At 54.2% G+C, this 23,267-nt stretch overlaps 1 protein-coding gene across 3 annotated transcripts; it reads left to right on the plus strand.

Annotated features, from left to right (window-relative positions):
• Positions 1-705: 705 nt before the first annotated feature.
• Positions 706-22,992, plus strand: PLCD1 (phospholipase C delta 1). 3 transcript variants are annotated; one of them, XM_003776286.5, is made up of 15 exons: positions 706-925; positions 10,116-10,280; positions 13,734-13,962; positions 18,817-18,946; positions 19,045-19,276; positions 19,930-20,131; positions 20,218-20,362; positions 20,440-20,589; positions 20,683-20,841; positions 21,063-21,222; positions 21,336-21,452; positions 21,857-22,035; positions 22,126-22,258; positions 22,330-22,479; positions 22,631-22,992. In XM_003776286.5, the coding sequence occupies exons 1-15, from the start codon at positions 892-894 to the stop codon at positions 22,714-22,716; spliced, it is 2,271 nt and encodes a 756-aa protein (XP_003776334.1). In that variant the 5' UTR covers positions 706-891; the 3' UTR covers positions 22,717-22,992. The 3 variants fall into 3 exon arrangements, with proteins under 3 accessions (XP_003776334.1, XP_054408298.1, XP_002813982.1); XM_054552323.2 differs by lacking the exon at positions 706-925 and adding an exon at positions 2,999-3,089; XM_002813936.6 differs by lacking the exon at positions 706-925 and adding an exon at positions 3,916-6,122.
• Positions 22,993-23,267: the final 275 nt, after the last annotated feature.

A 23,267-nucleotide genomic window follows, 5' to 3' on the forward strand; every position in this document is an offset into this window, starting at 1 on the left:
GGTCTCTGGGCAACCTATAAAGGGGGTTTTATGGGTCCCAAGAGTTAGGGGGTGGGTCTGCATAGGGACCTTGCCCAGACAGCCCCTTGGGAGGCCACCTGAAGAAGGGATCCTGGGGATCCTCCCCCTCGGCTGCATGGATCGCTGGGGTTTTGGGATATGAGGGGCTCAAAAGTGAACTCCGTGCACCAGCTTGCTTCCCCCTCCCCCCACCCCCAACACTCCATCAAAGGCACTCTTGGGGTTAGAAACCTCCCAGCCAGAGGGAAGGGGACCCTCCTCCCGACAAGGTCCAGGTATTGCTCTCTGAAGACCTTCTAATCATGTGCGTGCACCCATTTCGCAGAAGGGGAAGCGAACACTGGGGAGCTGCGGCTGGAAGCCTGGACGCCGCGTCTCCCTAGCGCAGCAGCCCGGCTGGGCGTCGGACCTTACACTATCCCTTTCCCGGGATGACGCCGGATTCTTTCCAGCATCACCCCGACCCCAGCGAGGCGCCCACAACAGGGCGTGGGGCCCGGCCGCCCGCGGTAATGACAGGGCCCGCGGCTCGTGGGTGGCGGCGGCGGAGGAAGCTGGAGGGATCTGGCTATTTCTGGTCAGGGTGCGCCCGCTGGCCCGGGCCAGGGTTGGCCAGTCCTACGGGCCCCCAGCTCTGCCCTCCCTCTCGCGTCCCCAGGAGGGGGCGGGGAGAGACGCGGGTTGGCGGGCTCAGGGGGCGGGGGCGCATGCCGGCGGGGGCGGGGCGGTGTCCCGGGACCACCCCCGGCCTCCTCCCACCGCGATCCATTCACGTCCCTCCACCGCACTCCGCTCGGACCCCAGGCCGCCGGTGCTGTCGCCTCTCACGTGAGTCCCGCGGTGCCCCTCCCGCCGCGCCGCCCGTCGGGCATGGACTCGGGCCGGGACTTCCTGACCCTGCACGGTGAGTGCCTGGCCCGCGCGAGCGGGAGACCCTGCAGGGGCGGACGCCTGGAAAGCCGTTCCGGGCCCTGGACAGGGAGCCCCCAGCTCCTTCGGCCGCCTCCACACCACCCCGGGCCCGCCTCTCTGCCCCTTCGCCGGACTGGGAAAATCTCAGCCTGCGGCTCCCTGGGTGGGACTGCCGGGCACGACCCTGGGCGTTTCCAGGCTTGTCCGAGATCTAGCCCCGGGGGTGGGCGGGCGGTACGGGTCTGAAGACTTCCCTCCGCCTCGCGGACCCCCTTGTCCTGGTCACGAAAGTCTGGGCTCCATCATCCCGCTCGCACGGAGGGGCGGAGAAGGAAGGAAACAGCATCCAAGAACGACCAAATTCTCCTTGCCCCATCCGGGCCGCCCCAGAGGCTCCCCAAAGCCTGGGCGTGCCTGGACAGCGTCAGGCCGCGCGGGTGTGGCGGAGTAGGGGCTAAGGGGGTGTGGAGAGGAGGTGTGCAAGTTTAACTGTGGTCGGGCCGTGCAGCCTTAACTGCCCAGCGCAGAATAGTCAGCGATGCTCAGGCTGAGAGAAGCAGCCCGATCCCCTCATCTGCGACCCTCCTCGGGGTACAGGGCCAGGTCTCAGCTGAAGCTGCCTGCTCCATCCTTTGTCCAGAGGAGCTTTGTTTCCTCCGATATGAGCCAGCTCTTTGCCCTTTCGCTGTCCCTCCAGCAGCGAGGGGAGCCTGGGCTCCCAAATGCAGATCTGGAGGCCTTCTGGGAGGCGGGAGGTTGGGGAGAGTAACTTTGACTGGGCGCCTCTTTGCTCCAGGACAGGCACTCACCCACCCTTGGTGGGGGCTTGCCCTCCTGCCCCTCCAGATCACTTGCCAGCTCAGCAAACTCTGCTCCTTTCATACCAATCACTGCTTTACTGTATATCCCTCTCTTTTTTAGTACCCTTGGGGTTGGAGACTTTAGTGGCCACCACCCATCCATGTAAACTGTTCATGGACATAATAGATGGGAAAGAGAAGGGCAGAGTCCTCTATCCTTCCACTAGAGTCCCCCTGGAATTTAGAGGGACTTAAGAGATGTTCCCATCAGCCAGCCTCCAGTCTATCTCGTGTTCTCCAGTTGGCACAGACGTGGTCCTCCTGGCCCAGAGAGACCTTGCTCTGTGCCCAGAGCTGTTGCTTTTACACCAATAGCCTAGGCTCCTTAAAGCCACCTTGTCTAGATGAGTCATGGAGTCCCTGCCCCTTCCAGTGCTCCCTCTTCTTTCTTCAGGCCAGAGGTGTCTTTCGTGCGCCTGCCAGACTAGCAAGAAGGGAGGCTGGGCAGCTGAGACGACACAGTGGACACCTCTGCTTTCTCTCTGATACAGCGTCATTCCTTTGCTCCTGTTGGAACGGGCTTCATCCTCAGTGTCTGTGCCTTTGTCCAGTTTCTCTCCCGAGGCAGCCTTGATATCTTTTCCATGGAGGAAGACACATGGAGGCTCAGTCAGGACCTCCCAGTCCTGTGGCATAGGCTTGGCTGCCCTGGCCCACCCCATTTGAGACCAGCCTCCCAAATGCCTAACTCAGTCCAGTCTTTCCTGAAGGGTTGACATGAACACTGTGACCCCAACCTGTTTTCCCTGAAGGCCCTGCCACTTCTAGCTCATCACCCAAAATTACCTCAACTGCCTTCTGTCCACACTGCAAACCAGATGGGGAAATAAGAACCTGTCAAGGAGAATTGGTGGGAGGGGGTGATCACTGTGCCCTGTGCTGTTCCAGGTTGTCTACACTTGCATTAGAGAGTCTGCATCTGTTTCACAGTGTGGGTGCCCCAGCACTGGATGTGCTGCAGGACCACACTCTCTGGCTTAGGGCTCCACACTCTCTGGAAGGAGCGCAGAGGGACTCCTTCTATTGGCCTGGGGAGCTATGCGGCTCACCTAGATGTGACATGTCCCTTCTCTCCTCACCCCAGATGCATGCAGAAGTAACGTAGTTTACTGGCATAGATTCTGAAAGCAAAGTACCTGAGTTCAAGTCCTGGTTTTCTCATCTCAGGTGAATCCCTTGACTTCTCTGTGTGTCAGTTTCCTCATCTGTGGAATGGGGGATAATACCATCTACCTCATAGGGTTGCTATGAAGATTGAATGAGATAATATCTACGCAGCAGTTAGAACAGTGCCTGGTACCCAGTGAGTACTATGTTCCTGCAGGAGGCCCCCTCCCCAAATTTCTATGCCCTATGAGTTGCCATCTATAGTTCTTTGGGAGATGATGGGGGCATCATAAGGTAGTTCCTAGTCATGGAAAATAGGGCCAGAACTAGATTCAAGAGCGAGCCAGCCAGCTCTTTCTAGTGCCTCTGAAACCCTCAGACTAATGCGACAGCCTCCATCCTCCTTCCTTCACCTTACTTCCTCCACTCTTTTTATTCTGGCTATGCCTGGACTGGCTTCTCTAGCAGGTCCCCCGATGTGCCCAAAAGGACATTACCTCCCAGGGCCCTCCCCTCACTGAACACCCCCCACATACACACTAACTTTTCCTACACCCAATCCCTTTTGCCCCCACCCCTGCAAGACGTGCCATTTGTAAAAATAGAAAATTGAGGGGCCTCATCTTGGCCCCAGGAGACCTGGGCTCCAGTCCTAGCTTTGCTTCTACTTACTGTGGGCCTGAGAATCATCCATGGGATAGCAATACGTATTTCACAGTGGGTGTTGTGAACATAAACGCCAATGGGCATAGAAATTCTAGGTTGCCCCAAAAACCAGTCTTCCAAAAGATGATGATTCCAGAGCTCTTAGCAAGTTGGGGTGGCCAGCTCCTCACTCACCTATGTTCCAAAGCAGTCTGTCCCTGGGCTTCCAGGCCCATGCTACACAGGCACACACTGATCCACACCAATCTTAACTTTTTGTGCCACAGATCCCTTTGGCAGTCAGGTGAAGCCTGTAGACCCCTTCTCATGATCATGTTTTTATTTATTTATTTGTTTATTTATTTATGAGACAGAATCTCACTGTCGCCCAGGCTGGAATGCAGTTTGCGCCATCTCGGCTTACCGCAACCTCCACCTCCTGGGTTCAAGGGATTGTCTTGCCTCAGCCTCCCGAGTAGCTGGGATTACAGGTGCCAGCCACCACGCCCGACTAATTTTTGTATTTTTATCAGAGACGGGGTTTCTCCATGTTGGCCAGGCTGGTCTGGAACTCCTGACCTTAAGTGATCCTCCTACCTTGGCCTCCCAAAGTGCTGGGATTACAGGTGTGAGCCACTGCGCCCGGCCAGGATCATGTTTTTAAATACAGAAAATAAAATACATAAGAATTCAAAGGAAGCCAATTATTTTGAGATGTTATTCTATCTACAGGTTCTTGAGAGGTCTTTGGTCTGGTTAAGAACCCCTGCGCAGCTTCTCCATAACACAGGCTCCCTTTGCACTCTACTTCCCCTCTCCAAAGAATAGCTTTTCCGTGTTCATATTTCAGCTCATCTACCTTGTCCATCTACTCACCTTGCTCATGATTTATTCTCTCTGGTATGACCTTAGGCAAGTTACTCTGCGCTTCAGTTTCTTGTTATTACTGCTGTGCTTGTCTGTGCCAATAACTGGCTTTGCCAGTGACTCACTGTCAATGCTGGTGACTGGAGCTGCAGTGAAGCGAACTGGGGGAACTATTCGAGGCTGAGAGTAAGAGTCAGGCCTCTGGGTGGTGTCCTGACCTTGGCACACAGTAGGGGCTCAATAAATAATTACTGGGTGAATGAAAGGGAAGTTGTGATGTACATGAAAGGACTCACTGTTGCCGAGCATATTGGCAGCAAAGTTTTGTGCAAAGTTACAGTAGTTCTCAAGTATTCATGAAAGCCACCCTGGGTTAATGGGCTCATTTTAAGATCAGCATTTTTTCAAGAATTTCGTTTGCATCCGGCACCTTGGGGATTATCACTTTGGTGGTCAAACCGAGAGAAGCAAACAGGCCCACCTGAGGTTCACAAATGAGGCAACAGCAAGCTGAGTCGCAATGAATTAGTTGAGCAATTGAAGTAAAATACTTGGGGTGGGGGGGCTCGGTGTCTGGCCCAGGCTCCATCCCCAGTCCCGCCTGGCCTCGCCCCACTCAGGTCCCCGCTAGACTGCCGCCTACCTCCCACTGGGACTCCCCTCAGCTTTTCTCCCCAGACTCAGCCCTTCGGTTCTGCGCCAGCCTCCAAGGTGGCGTTAGAATTCGCCGCTCAGGCTCGTTGGTCAGACTCCGCCCACACTGCCTCCCGGGCCCTGGCTCCGCCCCTGTACCGCCTCCAAAGCCGAGGGCCCGCCCCTCCCTGCCTGGCCACCGCCCTTCCAGTGCGGGATCCTCCCAGGCTCGCCTCCTGGGCCCCTCCCAGGCTCGCCTCCTGGGCCCCGGCCCCGCCCCCGGGCTGCTTCCTGGGTATGGCTCTGCCTCCACGTCGCCTCTGGAGCAGAGGCTCCCGGCCTGAGCTCCGCCTCTGGGTCTGGCACCTCCCTCGCCCCGCTGCCTTGGCTCTGGCCCCGCCCCCAGGCTGCGACACTGATTTGCTTCCTGGGTTATGGATTTGTCCCACTCCGCCTCCGCTGGGCCCGGCACCTCCTCGGCCCCGCCTCCTGGGTTCTGGATCCACCCCCTATCCCCACCCACGCCTCGACACCGCTCTCGCCCCATCTCCAGGGGGCATTGGTCCCACCCCTCTTGGATGGCCCAGCCTTTTGGGGTCTGACTCCGCCCTCCCTTAGCCCAGATTTTCTTCTCGTCCCGCCTCCTGTGTTCTGACTCCCCCCACTCACTTACTTTGCCTCGGTTTCTCTCCCGCCTCACCTTCAGGGGGCATAGATCCCGCCCCTCGTGGACTAGCTCCGCCTCCTAGGGTCTGACTACCCCCTCAGCCCAGATTTCCCTCTCGTCCCGCCCCTCCGAAGTGCGCCCCTCCTCTCGAACTCTAGCTCCTCCCTCCCATTCCTGGACTCCGCCCCTGCTCCCCTCCAAGGGCGACAGTTCCGCCCCCCGGACCAGAACAGTGGGTGCTGTGAGCATAAAACACTGGAGGCGGCACTGTCCCGGACCCGGCTCCGCGCAGGCAGGGGCACTGTGGAAGGCCATGCAGTGCCTGGGGATCCGGATCCGGAGCCGCTCCAGGGAGCTCTACCTACAGGAGCAGAGCCTTAAGGTGGCGGCGCTCAATGGACGGAGGCTGGGTAAGGGGCGCAGAGCACTCCGAGATCTGCGGGGAATGGGAAGGCAGCTGGAGCAGGACGCCGACCACTTGTCCCTTAACTCGGGGCCATTTGCCTTGGAGCCTTTAACTGGACATGTTTAGTACTTCTGTGAGTGTGTGGCCCACTGTGGGGCAGTGTTTGCAGTGGTAGCACGTCGGAGTGAGTACTAGGGTGATTAGTTATCCCTTCTCATTATTTAACTCAGCCCTTCCAAAGCTCCCCATCCCTTGTCACCCGACGCCCTCCTGTTTACAAATTTCTGAGGCACCGTGTATGTGGCCTGATCTGTGTAACCAATGAGGTGATCTGCAAGAGTTTGTGCTTCAATATGATCCTGTGCAAAAGTGTGTCTGTATGTGATGGGTGTGACAGTGGTGATCTAGTATGGGACCCAGTGCCGACTGAGTAGTTCTGTCATGCCTGCGGTCTGTGGTGGGGCCACTGTACAGTGTGTAATGATGGTGATGGTGTGTAATGTTGTGAAATAAAGTGTGTGACATTGTGGCACTGAGGGTGGCTGCTTGTAACCCAGTGTGACAGGGTGTGATCTGTTGTGATACTGTTCAACTGAGTGTGACTGTATAACCAGTGTGACAGTGGATGACCTAGGGTGACTGAGTGGTTCTGTCATTCCATTATGGTGTGTGTGTTATATGGATTTTCTGATGTTCTTACTCTGTGGCAGTATGTCCCTTCACAGTGGCTGTGTAAAGTTTCATAGCGCTGACCCTGTGGGTAAGCTACCTGCTTCTGAGTCCTGACTCCACGATGCAACTTCCTTGAGCCTCAATTTCCTCTTGTGTAAAATAGGAATAATGACAATGCCTTCCTCAGAGGGTTATTGAGAGAATTAAATGCATGTGCTAAGAACAGTATCTTATTTAAATATTAACTATTATTATGGGAGCCCCTATCATCATCATCATGATGTTCTGGCACTATATGTTGTGTGGCTATGCATGACTAAGTGTGACACTGTGCAACTCCCTGTGACAGTGTGTAATTTTGGGGGGCAGTGTGTCATTGTGTGTGGCTCATTGTCTCTTTGAGGTTGTGTGAGTGGTGGTCTAGTGTGTGACTGTGTATTTGTGTGGCCATAGCTGTGTAGCTGTGTATCGCTGTGGGTCCTAGGCCCAGTGTGTCTTCATTATGCATCACCCTAGGTATAGGGACAGGACTCCTGGCACCTCCCTCAGCTTCCCACTGGCACCTGCAACACCCTGTGTGCCCCACCACATGGCCATCTCACTGTGCACAGCTAGCCTGGGCAGGCTGCAAGCTCAACCCAGGGTCAGCTCAAAGGCCCCTCGCCACCACCCTCCCACAGGAGGAGAAGCTGTTAGATTGATGCAAAAGTAATCACAGTTTTTGCTACTGAAAGTTTTTGCTATTACTCTCAATAGCAAAAACCGCTATTACTTTTGCACCAAACTAATATTATGACTGGGTTGAGTAGGGCTGGGTGAGGGGTGCCACAGACTTTCTGGGTGCTAAGAGGGCAAGGGTGGTGGGGCAGGCAGTGCAGAAGCTTTGGAAACAGAAGGGCCCCAAATGAGGCTAAGAGATGAGGGCAACTGCCCAGGTTTCCTAATGGTCCAGAGGGCTGTGGCTATCACCTTTCTGGAATTATCACCCTGGAACTGATGTCCACCTTTTAGAAACCATTGTTGGCAGCTGGGGGTTTATCTCTGCCTGACTGTAGATAGGGCCACATCCTGGCTCCAGGACAGGATGAGCATGTCATCTCTTCATGGTGTTTTCCAGAACAGGAGGGTGGTGCTCAACTTCTACTTCCTGGCTCCCAGCTCCATCCCCATATGTGCTGTCAGCAGTGGCTTGCCCTGATGTATGCCCAGCTTGTGGGGCGGGGTGCTGGCAGAGGGTAAGGGGATGTCCCTCTCAGCTTTAGAGGGACATCAGCCTTAGAAGGGATAGTGGAATTCCCCACTGGAGGCCGGAGGTGGCCCTGTCCTCTGGCAGCCTGGGAACTCCCTTCTGCCTCCTCTTGTCTCAGGCTCCTCAGACACAGCCAGTAGTTGGGAATATTCTATCGGAGCCCCCTTCTTTTCCACTGGGACTCCCCTTGGTCTAAGAGGGAGCTGCTCACGCTAAGGCAGAACAGCTCATCAATTGGGTGGACAGACCTGGGAGAAAGGTGGAGGAAGGTCACATCAGACTGTCACCCCTGAGGAGGCCCAGGGATGCCTCCCCCTCACTGTTCTTAGCCCAGTGCTGATGGGGGAACAAAAGCAGAGAGAGGGAAGGGAGTTGCCTAAAGCTATAGGGGGTGGATGTTAGCACTGGCCTCTGTCCTGACTGGAAGCAGGAGACTGGGGAGGAATAGAGAGTGTGTGAGCAATTGAAGCCTGGGGAATTGGTCCAGAGGGTTCTGTGAGCCCTGAAGATATGTGGGACAAGCTGGCTGGGGGAGGCGGCATGGATAAAATGGGAGAGGCCATCTGTTGTTGGGGATCTGGGCTCAGAAAAGAAAAGGCCTGTGGCTTTGTGAGGGCTTCCCCACATAGGCTTAGGCTCAAGACCCTCAGACTAGACCCTTGAAGTCCCTGAGGCTGCCACTGTGCTGGAGCAGCAGGACAGAGATTGCTGATGGGCCACATAGTTCTGGGGAGAGAAGTGAAGTGGCCGATTGGCTCTCAATAGAGCTGGCTGCTGGACTATATACGTGGCTAGGGTGATACACGCACACATACGCCCTTATAGATGTTTCTATATTACACCAGTGGGTTACTAAGGGTTGGGGTCACTTTTATCAACTTTAGCAGTTGGTGCAGGACCTGCTGGGTGGTGAAGGCTCTGGTGTCCTTTTGGTGCCTCCTGTCTGGGCCTGGTAGGACTGAGGGCATCGCATCTTTGGGAGCCCACGCCTCTGAGAGCAGCAAAAGAGTGGGGCAGGACTGGGGCAAGCAGCCAGGTTCCTCTCTGTGGGCTCTGGGAGAGGACCTGCTCAGCTTCGGAAAGGGATGCACTGTGCCTTAAAGCTGCTGTAATCCTGAGGGGTCCCAGACCCTGGGCACTCTGAGATGGGGCTGGGGCAGCGAGGGACAGAGCCATCCCAACAGGCCAAACACAGGCTACAGTGCACTCATCTGTCTCTTCTTGGGGCAAGGATCAGAGATCACTCATGTGGGCTCAAGTCAGAGGTGGGGGGGACAGCAAGGGTAAGGGTGGCAGAGATGGGCACAGGGGTCCCACAGCAACCACAATGTTGACACCAAGAACCCCAACTGCCATTATCTCGGGGCCTGCACAGATTCAGGCATCATCTCATTGAACCTAGAACTTCCCTTTGAGGTGGTTGCTGTTATTATCTCCATTTCATAGACAGGAAAGCAGAGGCCCAGCAGCATGAAGTCCCTTGCCCAGGTCACACAGCTTGTTGGGAAGGGCACCTGAACCTAGGCACAAATGATTCTGGAGCTATTGGAGTTGGGACGTTGTTTGGCTCCATGACGCTCTGGGGTCCATTTCCTTCTGTGTCTGTCCCCCTTTTGTCTCCCTGCTTTGCTTAACCTTTTGATCCCAGCTTCCTTCAGTTCACTCTGACTCCTAAGTGTGACCAGGAAGGGCTCACCTAATCTTTCAAAACCATCTTTCAGAACATTTCTTAGGGGCCTGGTCCTCTAGGAACCAGGGATTCTTGAATTAGCTGCCTTTCTTTTGTTCATTCAGCTGTGGGTGGCACATCACAGTGTATAAGTATGGTCTTGGGTGGGCAGGTATCCTGTTTGCATGGTCACCTTAGCTGGCAATCAGGGATGACTTCCTGGAGGAGGGCAGGTTCTGGGAGCAGGTTGGAGCATGGGTGGAGGAGGGAAGAGTAAACAGAGCTGAGGATGAGGCTGGTGAGAAGTGGGCTCTGAGAAGGTCCAGAGGTGGGCATGGCCAGTGTGGGGCCTAGGGCATCAGGGAAACTAGTGGAGAAGGTGGCATCTTACTGGCTTTGATCCCCAGGCCTACAGGATGATGAGGATCTACAGGCGCTGCTGAAGGGCAGCCAGCTCCTGAAGGTGAAGTCCAGCTCATGGAGGAGAGAGCGCTTCTACAAGTTGCAGGAGGACTGCAAGACCATCTGGCAGGAGTCCCGCAAAGTCATGCGGACCCCGGAGTCCCAGCTGTGTGAGTGCCCTGGGGTCACAGGGGAGGGGATAGAGTGTGGAATCGGCTCAGGGCTGGGTAAATATAAAGGTCAGTCATGAATCAAAACCACGGATGGGGAAACTGAGGCCTGGCCTGGTGGGGCGTAGGTCATTTATACAACCTGGGCTGTCAATGGGGAAACTGAGGCTGGCTGGGGTTGGGGAGCGGGGCCAGTTAAATTGCCTGTCGGGAAATTGAAGCCTAGTCTGGGCTGGAGAGGGCAGTCATGGAACGAGGACCACAGATGGAGATGGCAAAGCTTTTGAGGGATGGGGATACTTAACCATGACCACAGATGGGGACAGCCAGGCTCAGAAGCAGGGAGGGAGTTGGACGGTGGCCCAAGGTCCAGGCAGATAAGGTACTTCCGGGGTTGAGTGGCCGGGTGGGAGCTGGGGCCGCAGGAGGCAGCTCCTCCCTGAGACTGGGGCCGCAGGAGGGGTGTTAGGGCAGAGCAGGACTGGGACACACAGGCAGAGGCCACTGCTGGGGAGCCCTTGTGGGTCTGAGGGTATTCTGGAAGCTTCTAAAAAGACCAAGGAACCCAAGTCTCAGGCCACAAATGGAGAGAGCCTCCTGCAAGGCCGCAGGGAGAAGAAAGCTCTGCTCACTTCACTCAATTCTCTCCCTTTAAGGGAGAGAATTCCCTAAAGATCCTGTAAAGTGAGATGTCTCCCTCTATGCCTTTACTTGGTGGGGAAATTTTAGACCGATGATGTACAGTTGAACAATGATGGAAATGTTCTGTATCTGCACTGTCCAGCATGGGAGCCACTAGCCACTTGTGGCTATTGATTGAGACCTTGAAATGTGGCTAGTGTGACTGCCGAACTGAATTCTCAATCTTATTTAATTTTAACTAATTTATATTTAAATAGCCCCAGGTGGCTAGTGGCTGCTGAATTGGACAGTGCGTATAGGTCATTGCAGCCTGGGTTTCACATAGCCAGACCCCTGGAGATCCTTCACCCATTCTCCTGCCATTGGCTGAGGTGTGGGTGGGGAGATGGGGGCAGGTCTATGGGGAGTGAGGCTGGACATGGGTGATAAGCCCAGGTAGGAGGAGAGCATAAGGAAGGGGAGGATCAGCCCACCGAGGGTGCCCCAGCAGGGTGCCTTTCACCCAGGAAGGGTCTGCCTTGCCTCAGGACACTGGACAGGACCCTGAGAAGGTATGGCCTGCCAGCCTGTGGCCAGTGGGGGTGCTGAAGGTAAGGCAGGACAGGAGCAGGGCCAGTTGCGGAGAGCCGGCTGGGTCCTTGGGGCTGTGAGCCATGGAAGATTTCTGAGCACGGCAGGGCAGGGTCTGAGGGGTAGGGGCTCCAGAACATTCTGAGGAAACCACACAGAGCCCCAGCTCAGCTTGCTGCCCCACAGTACAGGAGTGACCGCCTGACCTTTTCTCTGTCTGTGGCGCCAGACAGGCTCCTTCATGGGGCTCTTGCCCTGATATGGGATTTCCTGTTAGATGCTGGTGGGTGGGAGCACAGTGAGAATGGGGATCTTACACTCTGAGCCCTGGGGATTCCTTGGAGCCCACCTACCTACCGATACATATGGATGACTCCCAGTGTGTGCCTAGCTCTTGGGAAGCGTGAGGGGGGAGATAGAGGAGTGGAAGACCCAGGCCTTTCCCCGCAGGAACCACATTTGAGCTGGCGAGAGGAGGACCTTGTATTGGGACAGCTGTGAGCAGATGGGCAGGAAGGGCATTGCAGGCAGGAGGCCCAGTGTGAGCCAAGGTGCAGGGTGAGGAGGAGGAACAGGCATGAATGGGAGGCTGAGGGGCTGCAGGGAGCCAGGTCCAGGGTCAGGGAGCCAGGTGTGCACAGGTATGGAGCAAGGCCTGAGGGGGCTTTCTGCCGGTCAGACGCCTGAGACGGGTCTCGTGCTGAGCCTGCTTTATTGGCTGCCTCCCTTCTCTGGGTGAGCGGTGAGACTGTTGTCTTTAATTGCTCTTTAACCTGGGAAACAGAGGCCAGGTGAGGGAGGCCTGGAATAGCCTCCCCTTCTGCCCAGTTTTCTTTGGCTCTGCTTCCTGCTTTTTAAGTCTCCCCAATCCTGCCACTACTACCCACCCCCATGACTCTGGTTCCCAGAGGCCAAAGGTGTTATCAGAGGTGAAGGCATCTGGACTTTCTCTCTGTGTGGGTGAGGGCGTTGGCCTTGGTGGGGGTCCCGTGGCTCAGGCTTCCTGTTTTCATTTCTGACCCAGGCAGCTGCAGCTGCACCCTGTGTGTGGCCGTGTGGGTCACCAGGGGCTGCAGGCAGAGGGATTAAGCAGTGCTATCCTCTGTCCCCCAGATGGCCCTGGGCTCATGTATCCCACTCCTCAAAGCCTGCAGCCCAGGCTGGCACATGTTACATTTGTGGGCCTTGCAGGTGCTAGGAGGCTCCTGGGCACTCAGAGTGGGTGGGCACAGGGAGGCACAGGTGGCCTTCAGCTAGAACCATCTAGGAGCCAGGACAGATGGATGAGGATGGCTCAGGATGGAGGTATGGCAGGGGCAGAGCCTGGATCCTGCTGCTGCGAGGCACAGCATGAGCCTGACTGGAAGAACTGGCTCCTGGCCAGGCCATGGAGGGCACATTGGAAGCAGGGGTAGACAGGGTCTGGCATCTCCCTGAAGCTTGGAAGGCTGGGCTGTGAGGGGAGGACCCTCCCCTTGGCTCCCCTAAGGGCAGAATGATGTAATCTCTCAGACCCCTGCAGGGGACCTTCCAGTTTGCCTCTTGGGACTGGGGAAGGCAGAGTCTTCCTGTACCCCCTGCCAAGGGGCTCCCTGAAGTCAGGACACACACAGCTGCACACAGGGCATGACCCTATCTCCTCTCCCATGCAGGGCTTCTCCCTCTGTCTTCGGCCCTCTGCCCATAGACCCCAGGGCTGGGGCTAACTGAAGGTGGTTCCAGTCTCTTGAATGTTCAGGAGAGGGACCTGGTGGCTCTTGTGGCTTTATCGGGTCAGGACAGACCCAAAGTCCAATACAGTCAGAAGGGTGCGTGGCCCTTCTCTGTCATGGGCCCCACACTCCAGAGTGGTCTGTCCGCATCTCTAAGAGCCTTGCCCTGCCCCAGTCCTCTCCCTGGGACCCTGCACCCCCCATCACCGAGAGAGCAGGCCTGGGGTCCCAGGTGCCCTTTCCACCCTGAAGTCTGTCTTTCTCTCACTCTCTGTCTCCACTGTGCCTGCAATGACTGTGTCTCATGCTCTGTCTCCCCCTCAGTTTCTGTCTTCCTTTCTCCTTTTTGTCCCCCCACTTATCCAACCTCCTGCCCCTCTCCTTTCCTTCTGGATCAAGGCCTGATCTCCGACCCTGGCTCTGTGTCTCCAAGCCATGCCCCTCTCTACTGTGGCCTTGGCCATGTCAGGGTCAGGGACTGACCTCACAGCATTCTATCCCTCTCTCCTCCACCATCCCCCTCTCGCAGTCTCCATCGAGGACATTCAGGAGGTGCGAATGGGGCACCGCACGGAGGGTCTGGAGAAGTTCGCCCGTGATGTGCCCGAGGACCGCTGCTTCTCCATTGTCTTCAAGGATCAGCGCAATACACTAGACCTCATTGCCCCATCGCCAGCTGATGCCCAGCACTGGGTGCTGGGGCTGCGCAAGATCATCCACCACTCAGGCTCCATGGACCAGCGGCAGAAGCTACAGCAGTATCCTTTTGGTGGCAGTGGGTCCAGGCCTGGCTTGCGGACACTGGCTGTGGTTATCCTCAGGGCAACCTGGGTATGGAAGCTGGTTTAGGTACTTTGGGCTTCCATAACAAAATATCATAGACTAGGTGGCTTAAACAACATAATTTATTTTCTCACAGTGTGGAGGCTGGAAGTCCAAGGTCAGGGTGCCAGTATGGTCAGAGCCTGGTGAGGGCTCTCTCCTTTGCTGGCAGATGACTGTCTTCTTGCTGTGTCCTCACATGGTGGGGAGAGACAGACTAGGTTCTCTGCCATCTCTTCTGGTAAGGGCACTAATCCCGGTGCGGGTGCCCCACCCTCATGACCTCATCTCAGCCAAGTTATCTTCCGAAGGCCTTGTCTCCAAATATCATCACGTTGGGCATTAGGGCTTCAACATATAAATTTTGGTGAGTTGGGGGGTGGGGTATACAATTCAGAAGGGAAGGAGGGAAGGTACATGAAGCCATCTTTGGTCTAGTCTGACCACAGCCCAAATAGCTCTGCTGCTCCCTGATACTCCCTGTGTCCCCGTCTGTCACCAGCATGGAGTTGGGGGTCTGGGGAGCCTGAGGGGAGCAGCCTGCTGCAACGGGAGACCAGTCTTGGATGTTTTAATCATGTTTTCTAGAGTTACTACATGATTTCCCTCTGGGAATCGGGAGGCCATGGTACCTTCCTGTGCCGTTCTTTGGGGAGTGATCAAGTTCCCCTGGGTCTGGTGTGTAGGCCAGCCTGTGGGCTTAAAACAAATTAACTTCAACATTTAGTTACACAATGACACACTGGTTTATGATTCGAAGTGGTCAGGCTTCTGGCATGTATGGATTAGGGTGGAGCCAGCTCTCTCCATTTTTTATGGCAGCTTTATTGAGGTATAATTCACATACCATATAATTAACCCTTTTAAAGTGTTGAACCTGATTCAGTGCTTTTTAGTATATTCACAGAATTGTGCAGCCATCATCACAATCAATTTTAGCACATTTCCATCACCCCAGAAAGAAACCCTGTACCCCTTAGCAGTCACTCCCCATTTTACCTCAACCACCAGCCCTAGACAGCCACTAATCTACTTTCTGCCTCTATACACTTTCCTGTTCTGGGCATGTTACAGAAACGGAATCATGGAGTCTTTTGTGACTGGCTTCTTTCATTTAGCGTGACGTTTGCAATATTCATCCATGTTGTAGTCTGTGTCAGTACTTCATTCCTTCTAATTGTCTAGTAATATGCTATTGTATGGATAGACCACATTTATCTCTTCACCAGGTGATGGACATTTAGATTATTTAGATTGTTTCCACTTTGGGGCTTTTATGAAGAATGCTGATATTAACATTCGTGTATAAGTTTTGGTGTGTATATATGTTTTCATTTCTCTTGGAGTAGAATCGCTGGGTCATATGGTAACTATGTTTGACCTTTTGAGAAACTGCCTGTTTTCCAAACAGGCAGCATCAATTTACATTCCCACCAGCAGTATACGAGAGTTTCAGTTTTCCATGTCCTTGACAACACTACATCTGTCTTGATTATAGACACCCTGTGGATATGAAGTGGTATCTCATTGTGATTTTGATTTGCATTTCCCTAATGATTAGTGATATTGAGCATTTTTCCATGTACGTTTATATATCTTCTTTGGAGAAATATCTATTCAGGTCCTTTGCCCATTTTTTGGATCATTTGTCTTTTTATTATTGAGTTGTAAGAGCTCTTTATATATTCTAGATACAAGTCTTTTATGGGATTTATGCTTGCAAATAATTTCTCCATTCTGTGGGTTGTCTTTTCTCTTTCTTGATGGGTTTTTTTAGGCTAGAAAAGTGAAACAGTGAGAGTGGAGAAGGAACAAAGAAATCTGGAACTGCTTGTGATCAATTAGTTGTAAACACCCTTGCACTCAGATCAGCCTCTTGATATTCTTTGAAGCACAAAAGTTTTTGGTTTCGATGAAGTGTAATTCATATACTTTATTTCTTTTGTTGTTTATGTTTTTTTGGCATCATATTCACAAAAGCTTTGCCTAATCTAAAGTTCTGGGATTACAGCAGTGAGCCACTGCGCTGGGCCTGAATTCTCAATTTTATTCTGTTTGTCTATATGTCTGTCCTTGTACCACTACCACAATGTTTTGGTTCCTGTAACTTTGTAGTAAGTTTTGAAATAAGGAAATGTGAGTTCTCTAAATTTGTTTCTGTTTTTTTTTTTTTTTTAATATTGCTTTAGCTATTCTGGGTCCCTTGAGTTTCTATATGAATTTTAGGATTAGCCTGTCAATTTCTGCAAAGAAGCCAGCAAGATTTTGATAGGGATTATATTGAATGTATAGATCAATTTGGAGCATATTCCCAGTATAATAATGTCAAGTCTTCTGATCCATGAACATGTAATTCTTTCCATTTATTTATGTCTTCTTTCATTTTTTTTCAACAGTGCCTTATGGTTTTCCAGGTTTTGCACTTAAACAATTTCTTTAAAAGCATTTTATTCACTTTGCTGCTACTGTAAATGGAAATGTTTTCTTAATTTCACTTTCACATTTTTCATTGCTGGTGTATATCCACTCCTTAGGGGACACATTTTGAGCCCTGTTAATTTCCTTTTCTGTGTGCTTTTGAGCATTTGAAAGACTTTTAAGTGTTATTTCTCAATGGCACATCCGCCTGATTATGAGCTTTTTAAAAAGCCCAATTCTATGGCATTTTTGTCATAATCCCACCTTTGGCAGAGCCTTGACCTTGGACAATCTCATGCCCTCTGCAGAGTCCTGCTGCCTAGACCTTAAGATCATAAAGCCATTCTAATTTATAGTGCATACACTCAGTGGAACATTATACAGTCATTAAAGCTGTTTATGGAGACTGCACTAACACAGGGAAATAATTATGATATAATGTTACACAGAAAATGGACTACAAATGTATGATTTCCATTATTTTTGGCAGATGCATCATTAGGAAAATTAAAATCCGGGCCGGGTGCAGTGGCTCACGCCTGTAATCCCAGCACTTTGGGAGGCCGAGGCAGGTGGATCACAAGGTCAGGAGATCGAGACCATCCTGGCTAACATGGTGAAACCCTGTCTCTACTAAAAAATACAAAAAATTAGCCGGGCGTGGTGGTGGGCGCCTGTAGTCCCAGCTACTTGAGAGGCTGAGGCAGGAGAATGGCCTGATCCCGGGAGGCAGAGCTTGCAGTGAGCCAAGATTGCGCCACTGCACTCCAGCCTGGGTGACAGAGCGAGACTCCGTCTCAGGAAAAAAAAAAAAAAGAAAGAAAATTAAAATCCAGAAAGGCTGGGCTTGGTGGCTCATACCTCTAGTCCTAGCACTTTGGGAGGCTGAGGCAGGTGGATCGCTTGAGCTCAGGAGTTCGAGACTAGTCTGGGCAACATGGCAAAACCCCATCTCTACAAAAAATGCAAAAAAAAAAAAAAGCCAGGCATAGTGGCACACACCTGTAGTTCCAGCTACTTAGCAGACTGAGGTGGGAGGATTGTTTGAGGCTGCAGTGGGCCATAATCATGCCACTGCACTCAAGCCTGGGCAACAGAGTGAGACCCTGTCTCAAAAAACCAAATAAATAAATAAATTGCAGAAAAAAGTATTAGGAGGAAAATGCAAATATCAGAAGCTTCTGGAGGAGGTAGGTAGATCTTTAAAACTTCGTTATAGGCCGGGTGAGGTGGCTCACACCTGTAATCCCTGCACTTTGGGAGGCCAAGGCGGGTGGATCACTTGAGGTGAGGAGTTCAAGACCAGCCTAACCAACATGCTGAAACCCCGTCTCAACTAAAAATACAAGAATTAGCCAGGCATGGTAGCATACGCCTGTAATCCCAGCTCCTCAGGAGGCTAGGGCAGGAGAATTGCTTGAACCCAGGGGGCAGAGGTTGCAGTGAGCCAAGATCATGCCAGTGCACTCTAGCCTGGGCAACAGAGCAAGACTTCTCCCCCCCCCCAAAAAAAAGAAACTTCATTCTAACATATATGTTTTCCAAATTGTATATATATGGGTATAGATGTGGAAAAGAATAATTATGACAGAAAGCCAGGTGAAAAAGATCAAGTTTAGAATGGTCCAGCCAAGCACAAGATTCGTGTGCTGAAGGCTATTCAGCAGGTGGAATATCCATTTCTTTAGTGTTGGATATTTATTATTATATATGTTGAAAACCAGTCCAGATGGCTCATATCTGTAATCCCAGCACTTTGGGAGGCCAAAGCAGGAGGATTGCTTGGGCCTAGGAGTTTGAGACTAGCCTGGGCAACATAGGGAGACCCTGTCTCTACCAAAAAAAAAAAAAAAAAAAGCCAGGTATGGTGGTGCGGTGCACACCTGTAGTGGGAGAATCACTTGAGCCTGAGAGGTCAAGGCTGCAATGAGCTGTGATTGTGCCACTGCACTCCAACCTGGGCGACAGAGTGAGATCTCGTCAAAAAAAAAAAAAAGAAAAAGAAAAGGAAAACCAGAAGGATATACTTTGGAATGTTAATAGTATTTATCCCTAGGTGATAGACTACGGGAGATTTGTTTGCTTGTTTACTTTTCTGCATTTTCTAAATTGTCTACAGTGGGCCCTTTTGTAGTAAGAAAAGAAATGTTTTAAAAAATTTGAAAGGTTTGAAAACCAGCAAATAGAAAAAGAGCCCTTTTAATGGAATGTAACATTTTCCTCTGAAGAGGCCACTGAAACATGGATGTGTAGTAAGTCAGGCCTGCAGGGAGCTGTGGCTATAGGTGGCTTCAGCTGGAGCCATCCATGGCTCTGGCTGGGACCTTGGTGGGTTCCAGGGTTCCTGGGTTCTTTCCTTACTTCTTGCCCAGCTGGATTCACTCCTGCTTGCGAAAAGCTGACAAAAACAAGGACAACAAGATGAGCTTCAAGGAGCTGCAGAACTTCCTGAAGGAGCTCAACGTCCAGGTGGATGACAGCTATGCCCGGAAGATCTTCAGGGTGAGGCAGGAAGTGGGGGCTGGGGCTGCCTGTCCATGGGGCCCTTGACCTCAGCCCAAGGCCTGCTCTGAGCCCACTCGGCTGTCCTGGCTCTGCAGGAGTGTGACCACTCCCAGACAGACTCCCTGGAGGACGAGGAGATTGAGGCCTTCTACAAGATGCTGACCCAGCGGGTGGAGATCGACCGCACCTTCGCTGAGGCCGCGGGCTCAGGGGAGACTCTGTCGGTGGATCAGTTAGTGACGTTCCTGCAGCACCAGCAGCGAGAGGAGGCGGCGGGGCCTGCGTTGGCCCTCTCCCTCATTGAGCGCTACGAGCCCAGTGAGACTGGTGAGAGCCTGACCAGGGCCTACCACCTGCAGTCGCAGGGCCGCACTGGGCTGGGACACCCCTGGGGAGACTGCAGCCAGAAAGAAGGCAGCCGGAGGGAAGGGGCTGCCTCAGCCAGCCCCGGGGCCCTGCTCCGCACTTTCTGGTCCTATGAAAGCCGGCAGATGAGAGACAGGGCTCCGGCATCCCTGCCCTTCTCTGGTCCTGTTTCCCTCTTGGCACCTCCTTCAGGGGGCTTTGAGGACCCCTTCTTCAAGAAACGAGAGAGATGGCTGAAAAGCAGATGCTACTCCTGCTTCTTTTTTTTTACTCATTCTTGGCCCAGCTTTGAGATGTGATAGAGCAGAGAAGATGGGGCCCTGCTCTGGAGCGGGCTCCAGTCTGGAGGTACAGAGAACGGGGAGATGACACCCTGTCCTCAGGGGTCTTAGAGTGTGCAGACAGGGGAGGAGGAGGAGGAGACAGGGCCCCACTCTGGAGTAGCCACCATCTGGTTGAGAGCCTCAGACTTATCCTAATTCCAAGAGCTCTGGAAGACTGGCTCAGGACAGGCAGGCAAGCAGGTTCAGAGGGCTCCTCTGTCCAGATGGGTGGGCAGCCAGGAGCACCTGCTGGAGGCTGGCTCTGACGGGCAGTGGCCTCCTCCCTCCCAGCCAAGGCGCAGCGGCAGATGACCAAGGATGGCTTCCTCATGTACTTACTGTCGGCCGACGGCAGCGCCTTCAGCCTGGCACACCGCCGTGTCTACCAGGACATGGGCCAGCCGCTTAGCCACTACCTGGTGTCCTCTTCGCACAACACCTACCTGCTGGAGGACCAGCTAGCCGGGCCCAGCAGCACTGAAGCCTACATCCGGTGCTGCCCACAGAAGCCTTGGGTCGGGAGTCTGGGTGGGACCTGGGACAGGACCTGGAGGGTCCTAGCCACCACCCTCCCCGCAGGGCACTGTGCAAAGGCTGCCGATGCCTGGAGCTTGACTGCTGGGACGGGCCCAACCAGGAACCGATCATCTACCATGGCTATACTTTCACTTCCAAGATCCTCTTCTGCGATGTGCTCAGGGCCATCCGAGACTATGCCTTCAAGGTGGGAGTGCCCCTGGCAGGTGAGGAGTGGGAAGCTAGGGGTGGCCCACCACTCCTAATGTGTCCTTGGGCCTCCAGGCGTCCCCCTACCCCGTCATCCTGTCCCTGGAGAACCACTGCACACTGGAGCAGCAGCGCGTGATGGCGCGACACCTGCATGCCATCCTGGGCCCCATGCTGTTGAACCGACCACTGGATGGGGTCACCAACAGCCTGCCCTCCCCTGAGGTGTGTGGTGGGGATGGGGGATCCCTGGGGGAGGGCGGGGAGCCTGGCCGGGGGGGCTAGGTGTGTCTTGACCAGTTGCCCCTCCTCACCTAGCAACTGAAGGGGAAGATCCTGCTGAAGGGGAAGAAGCTCGGGGGGCTCCTGCCCCCTGAAGGGGAGGGTGGCCCTGAGGCCACTGTGGTGTCAGACGAAGACGAGGCTGCTGAGATGGAGGATGAGGCAGTGAGGAGCCGTGTGCAGCACAAGCCCAAGGTTTGAGGGGGAGCTGTGGGATAGGGCAGCCCGGGCCTTCCCCATCCCCTCACCCCTGGGAGGTCTGCCTTGTCTCAGTTCTCTGTGGCTGCCACTCAGACCCTCTGCCCCGCTCTCTCTGTCTGTCTCCCTCTGTCTCTCCGCGCCTGGGTTTCTGGCTTTCTCAGTGCCTACCCTGCCCCAACCACTGAATCTAACCCGGGCCTCCCCGTGGCCCCCAGGAGGACAAGCTCAGGCTAGCACAGGAGCTCTCTGACATGGTCATTTACTGCAAGAGTGTCCACTTTGGGGGCTTCTCCAGTCCTGGCACCCCTGGACAGGCCTTCTACGAGATGGCGTCCTTCTCTGAGAACCGTGCCCTTCGACTGCTCCAAGAATCAGGTGAGGCCTGGCTCCCCACCACTCCCCTGCTCTGTTACAGAGAGAATTGGCAGGGCAGGGCTTGGGCCTCACCAGGAGGCCTCCACTGCTGACTGAACCAAACCTCCCCTCAGGAAACGGCTTTGTCCGCCACAACGTGGGGCACCTGAGCAGAATCTACCCGGCTGGATGGAGAACAGACTCCTCCAACTACAGCCCCGTGGAGATGTGGAATGGGGGCTGCCAGATCGGTATGGGCTGGCTGGGGCTGGAGGAGGCCTGGAGGAGGGTTTCAGTCCCAAGGCCGGGGGCCTGGAGCCTCGAAGGCCATGCAGTGGCGCTCTGAGGACCCAAGCAGGGTCAAATGCAGGGGCTTGTGGAGCTGGTAATATCAGTCTGGAAATATCTGCCCACCAGCATGTCACAGTGTCTGAAACCTCATTAGCACACTAGTCCTTTGAATTCTGACACCAGGAATGGAAGGTGTGGTTAGCATGGTGGGTCACTGGGGTGGCAGGAGGGCAGCAGGCATTGGAGTGATGCTGGGCCCTGCTAACTCACCATGTGACCCTAGGCCTCAGTGTACCATGAGCAGGCTGTGCTCTAGGGCCCCAGGGCCAGCCCACAGCCTGCGACTGCTCTGTCCTGCCTGTAGTGGCCCTGAATTTCCAGACACCTGGGCCAGAGATGGACGTGTACCAGGGCCGCTTCCAGGACAACGGGGCCTGTGGGTACGTGCTGAAGCCCGCCTTCCTGCGAGACCCCAACGCCACCTTTAACCCCCGCGCCCTGGCTCAGGGGCCCTGGTGGGCACGGAAGCGGCTCAACATCAGGGTACGCCGGACCTAGGAGGGACAGGTGCCCATGGACCTCCCTTCCCCGCTACCACTCCTGAACTATCCATTGTCCTCTGCCTTTCCTCAGGTCATTTCGGGGCAGCAGCTGCCAAAAGTCAACAAGAATAAGAATTCAATTGTGGACCCCAAGGTGACAGTGGAGATCCACGGCGTGAGCCGGGACGTGGCCAGCCGCCAGACTGCTGTCATCACCAACAATGGTAGGTGCCGGGCCCGGGCTGGGCTACTAGGGCTGGTGTTCATGCTGTTGATATGGTGCCTGTCCCCCTAGGTTTCAACCCATGGTGGGACGCGGAGTTTGCGTTTGAGGTAGTTGTGCCTGACCTTGCCCTCGTCCGCTTCTTGGTGGAAGATTATGATGCCTCCTCCAAGAATGACTTCATTGGCCAGAGTACCATCCCCTTGAACAGCCTCAAGCAAGGTGAGTGTCAAGAGAAGGGGATGGCCAGGGTGGTGGGAAGCAGGGCCTGGCGTCTCTTGGGCTGGGGCTGGCTGTCCCTTGAAGCATCCCCCCTGAGTGACCAGAACTCTCTCTGTGTTCCCTCCTGCCTGTCCACCTATCCACCCACCAGGATACCGCCATGTCCACCTCATGTCTAAGAACGGGGACCAGCATCCATCAGCTACCCTCTTCGTGAAGATCTCCCTCCAGGACTAGGCTGGAGGAAGCCAGTGGGGTCCCCCCGAGTGGGCTGGGCCCTCTGTCCACATGTGGGGACAGGGCTGGTGTGGCTGCTCCCAGCCTCTTGCTCAGAGCTAGGCCCCCAAACTGCCTTCAGCTCTAACATAGTGTCTGCTGCTGCCTCCCCGGGGACCGGGAGCTAGCCCAGTCCCTGGAGCTGTCCTTCATTCCGTTAGGAACAACACTGCAGCCCTCTCCACCCTCTGGCCAGCCGGTGGTCAAGGGTTTTTATAAAAATCACGATAAGATTAAGCCTTGTGGTCTCTTTACCTGGATGCCAGAAAAATCCCCTGTGAAGCATGTGTGTGTGTGTGTGTGTGTCCCCATGTCCTAGAGTGCTGGAGCCCCAGCACCTCACTCTCCACCTTCCTTGCACATAGTTGAGTAGGGCAGGGGTATCTGGAGAGACCAATGAGAAATAAACCCCTCTGTGGGGTGGCACTGAAAGGTCACACCCGCCAGCCCTGGAGGCCCCTTCCCCTGAGAGGTGGACCTGCTGAATGGCCCAGGCTTGAAAGCACGCATAC

Source organism: Pongo abelii, chromosome 2 (assembly GCF_028885655.2).
Source record: "Pongo abelii isolate AG06213 chromosome 2, NHGRI_mPonAbe1-v2.0_pri, whole genome shotgun sequence".
Taxonomy (NCBI): Eukaryota; Metazoa; Chordata; class Mammalia; order Primates; family Hominidae; genus Pongo; species Pongo abelii.

Bases quoted from the DNA above. Each gene is read 5' to 3' on its own strand.
- PLCD1 (XM_002813936.6), top strand. From the start codon at position 6,026: ATGCAGTGCCTGGGGATCCGGATCCGGAGCCGCTCCAGGGAGCTCTAC. The intron at 13,963-18,816 runs GTATCCTTTTGG...CTTCTTGCCCAG, and splicing joins CAGCGGCAGAAGCTACAGCA to CTGGATTCACTCCTGCTTGC. The intron at 22,036-22,125 runs GTACGCCGGACC...GCCTTTCCTCAG, and splicing joins GGAAGCGGCTCAACATCAGG to GTCATTTCGGGGCAGCAGCT.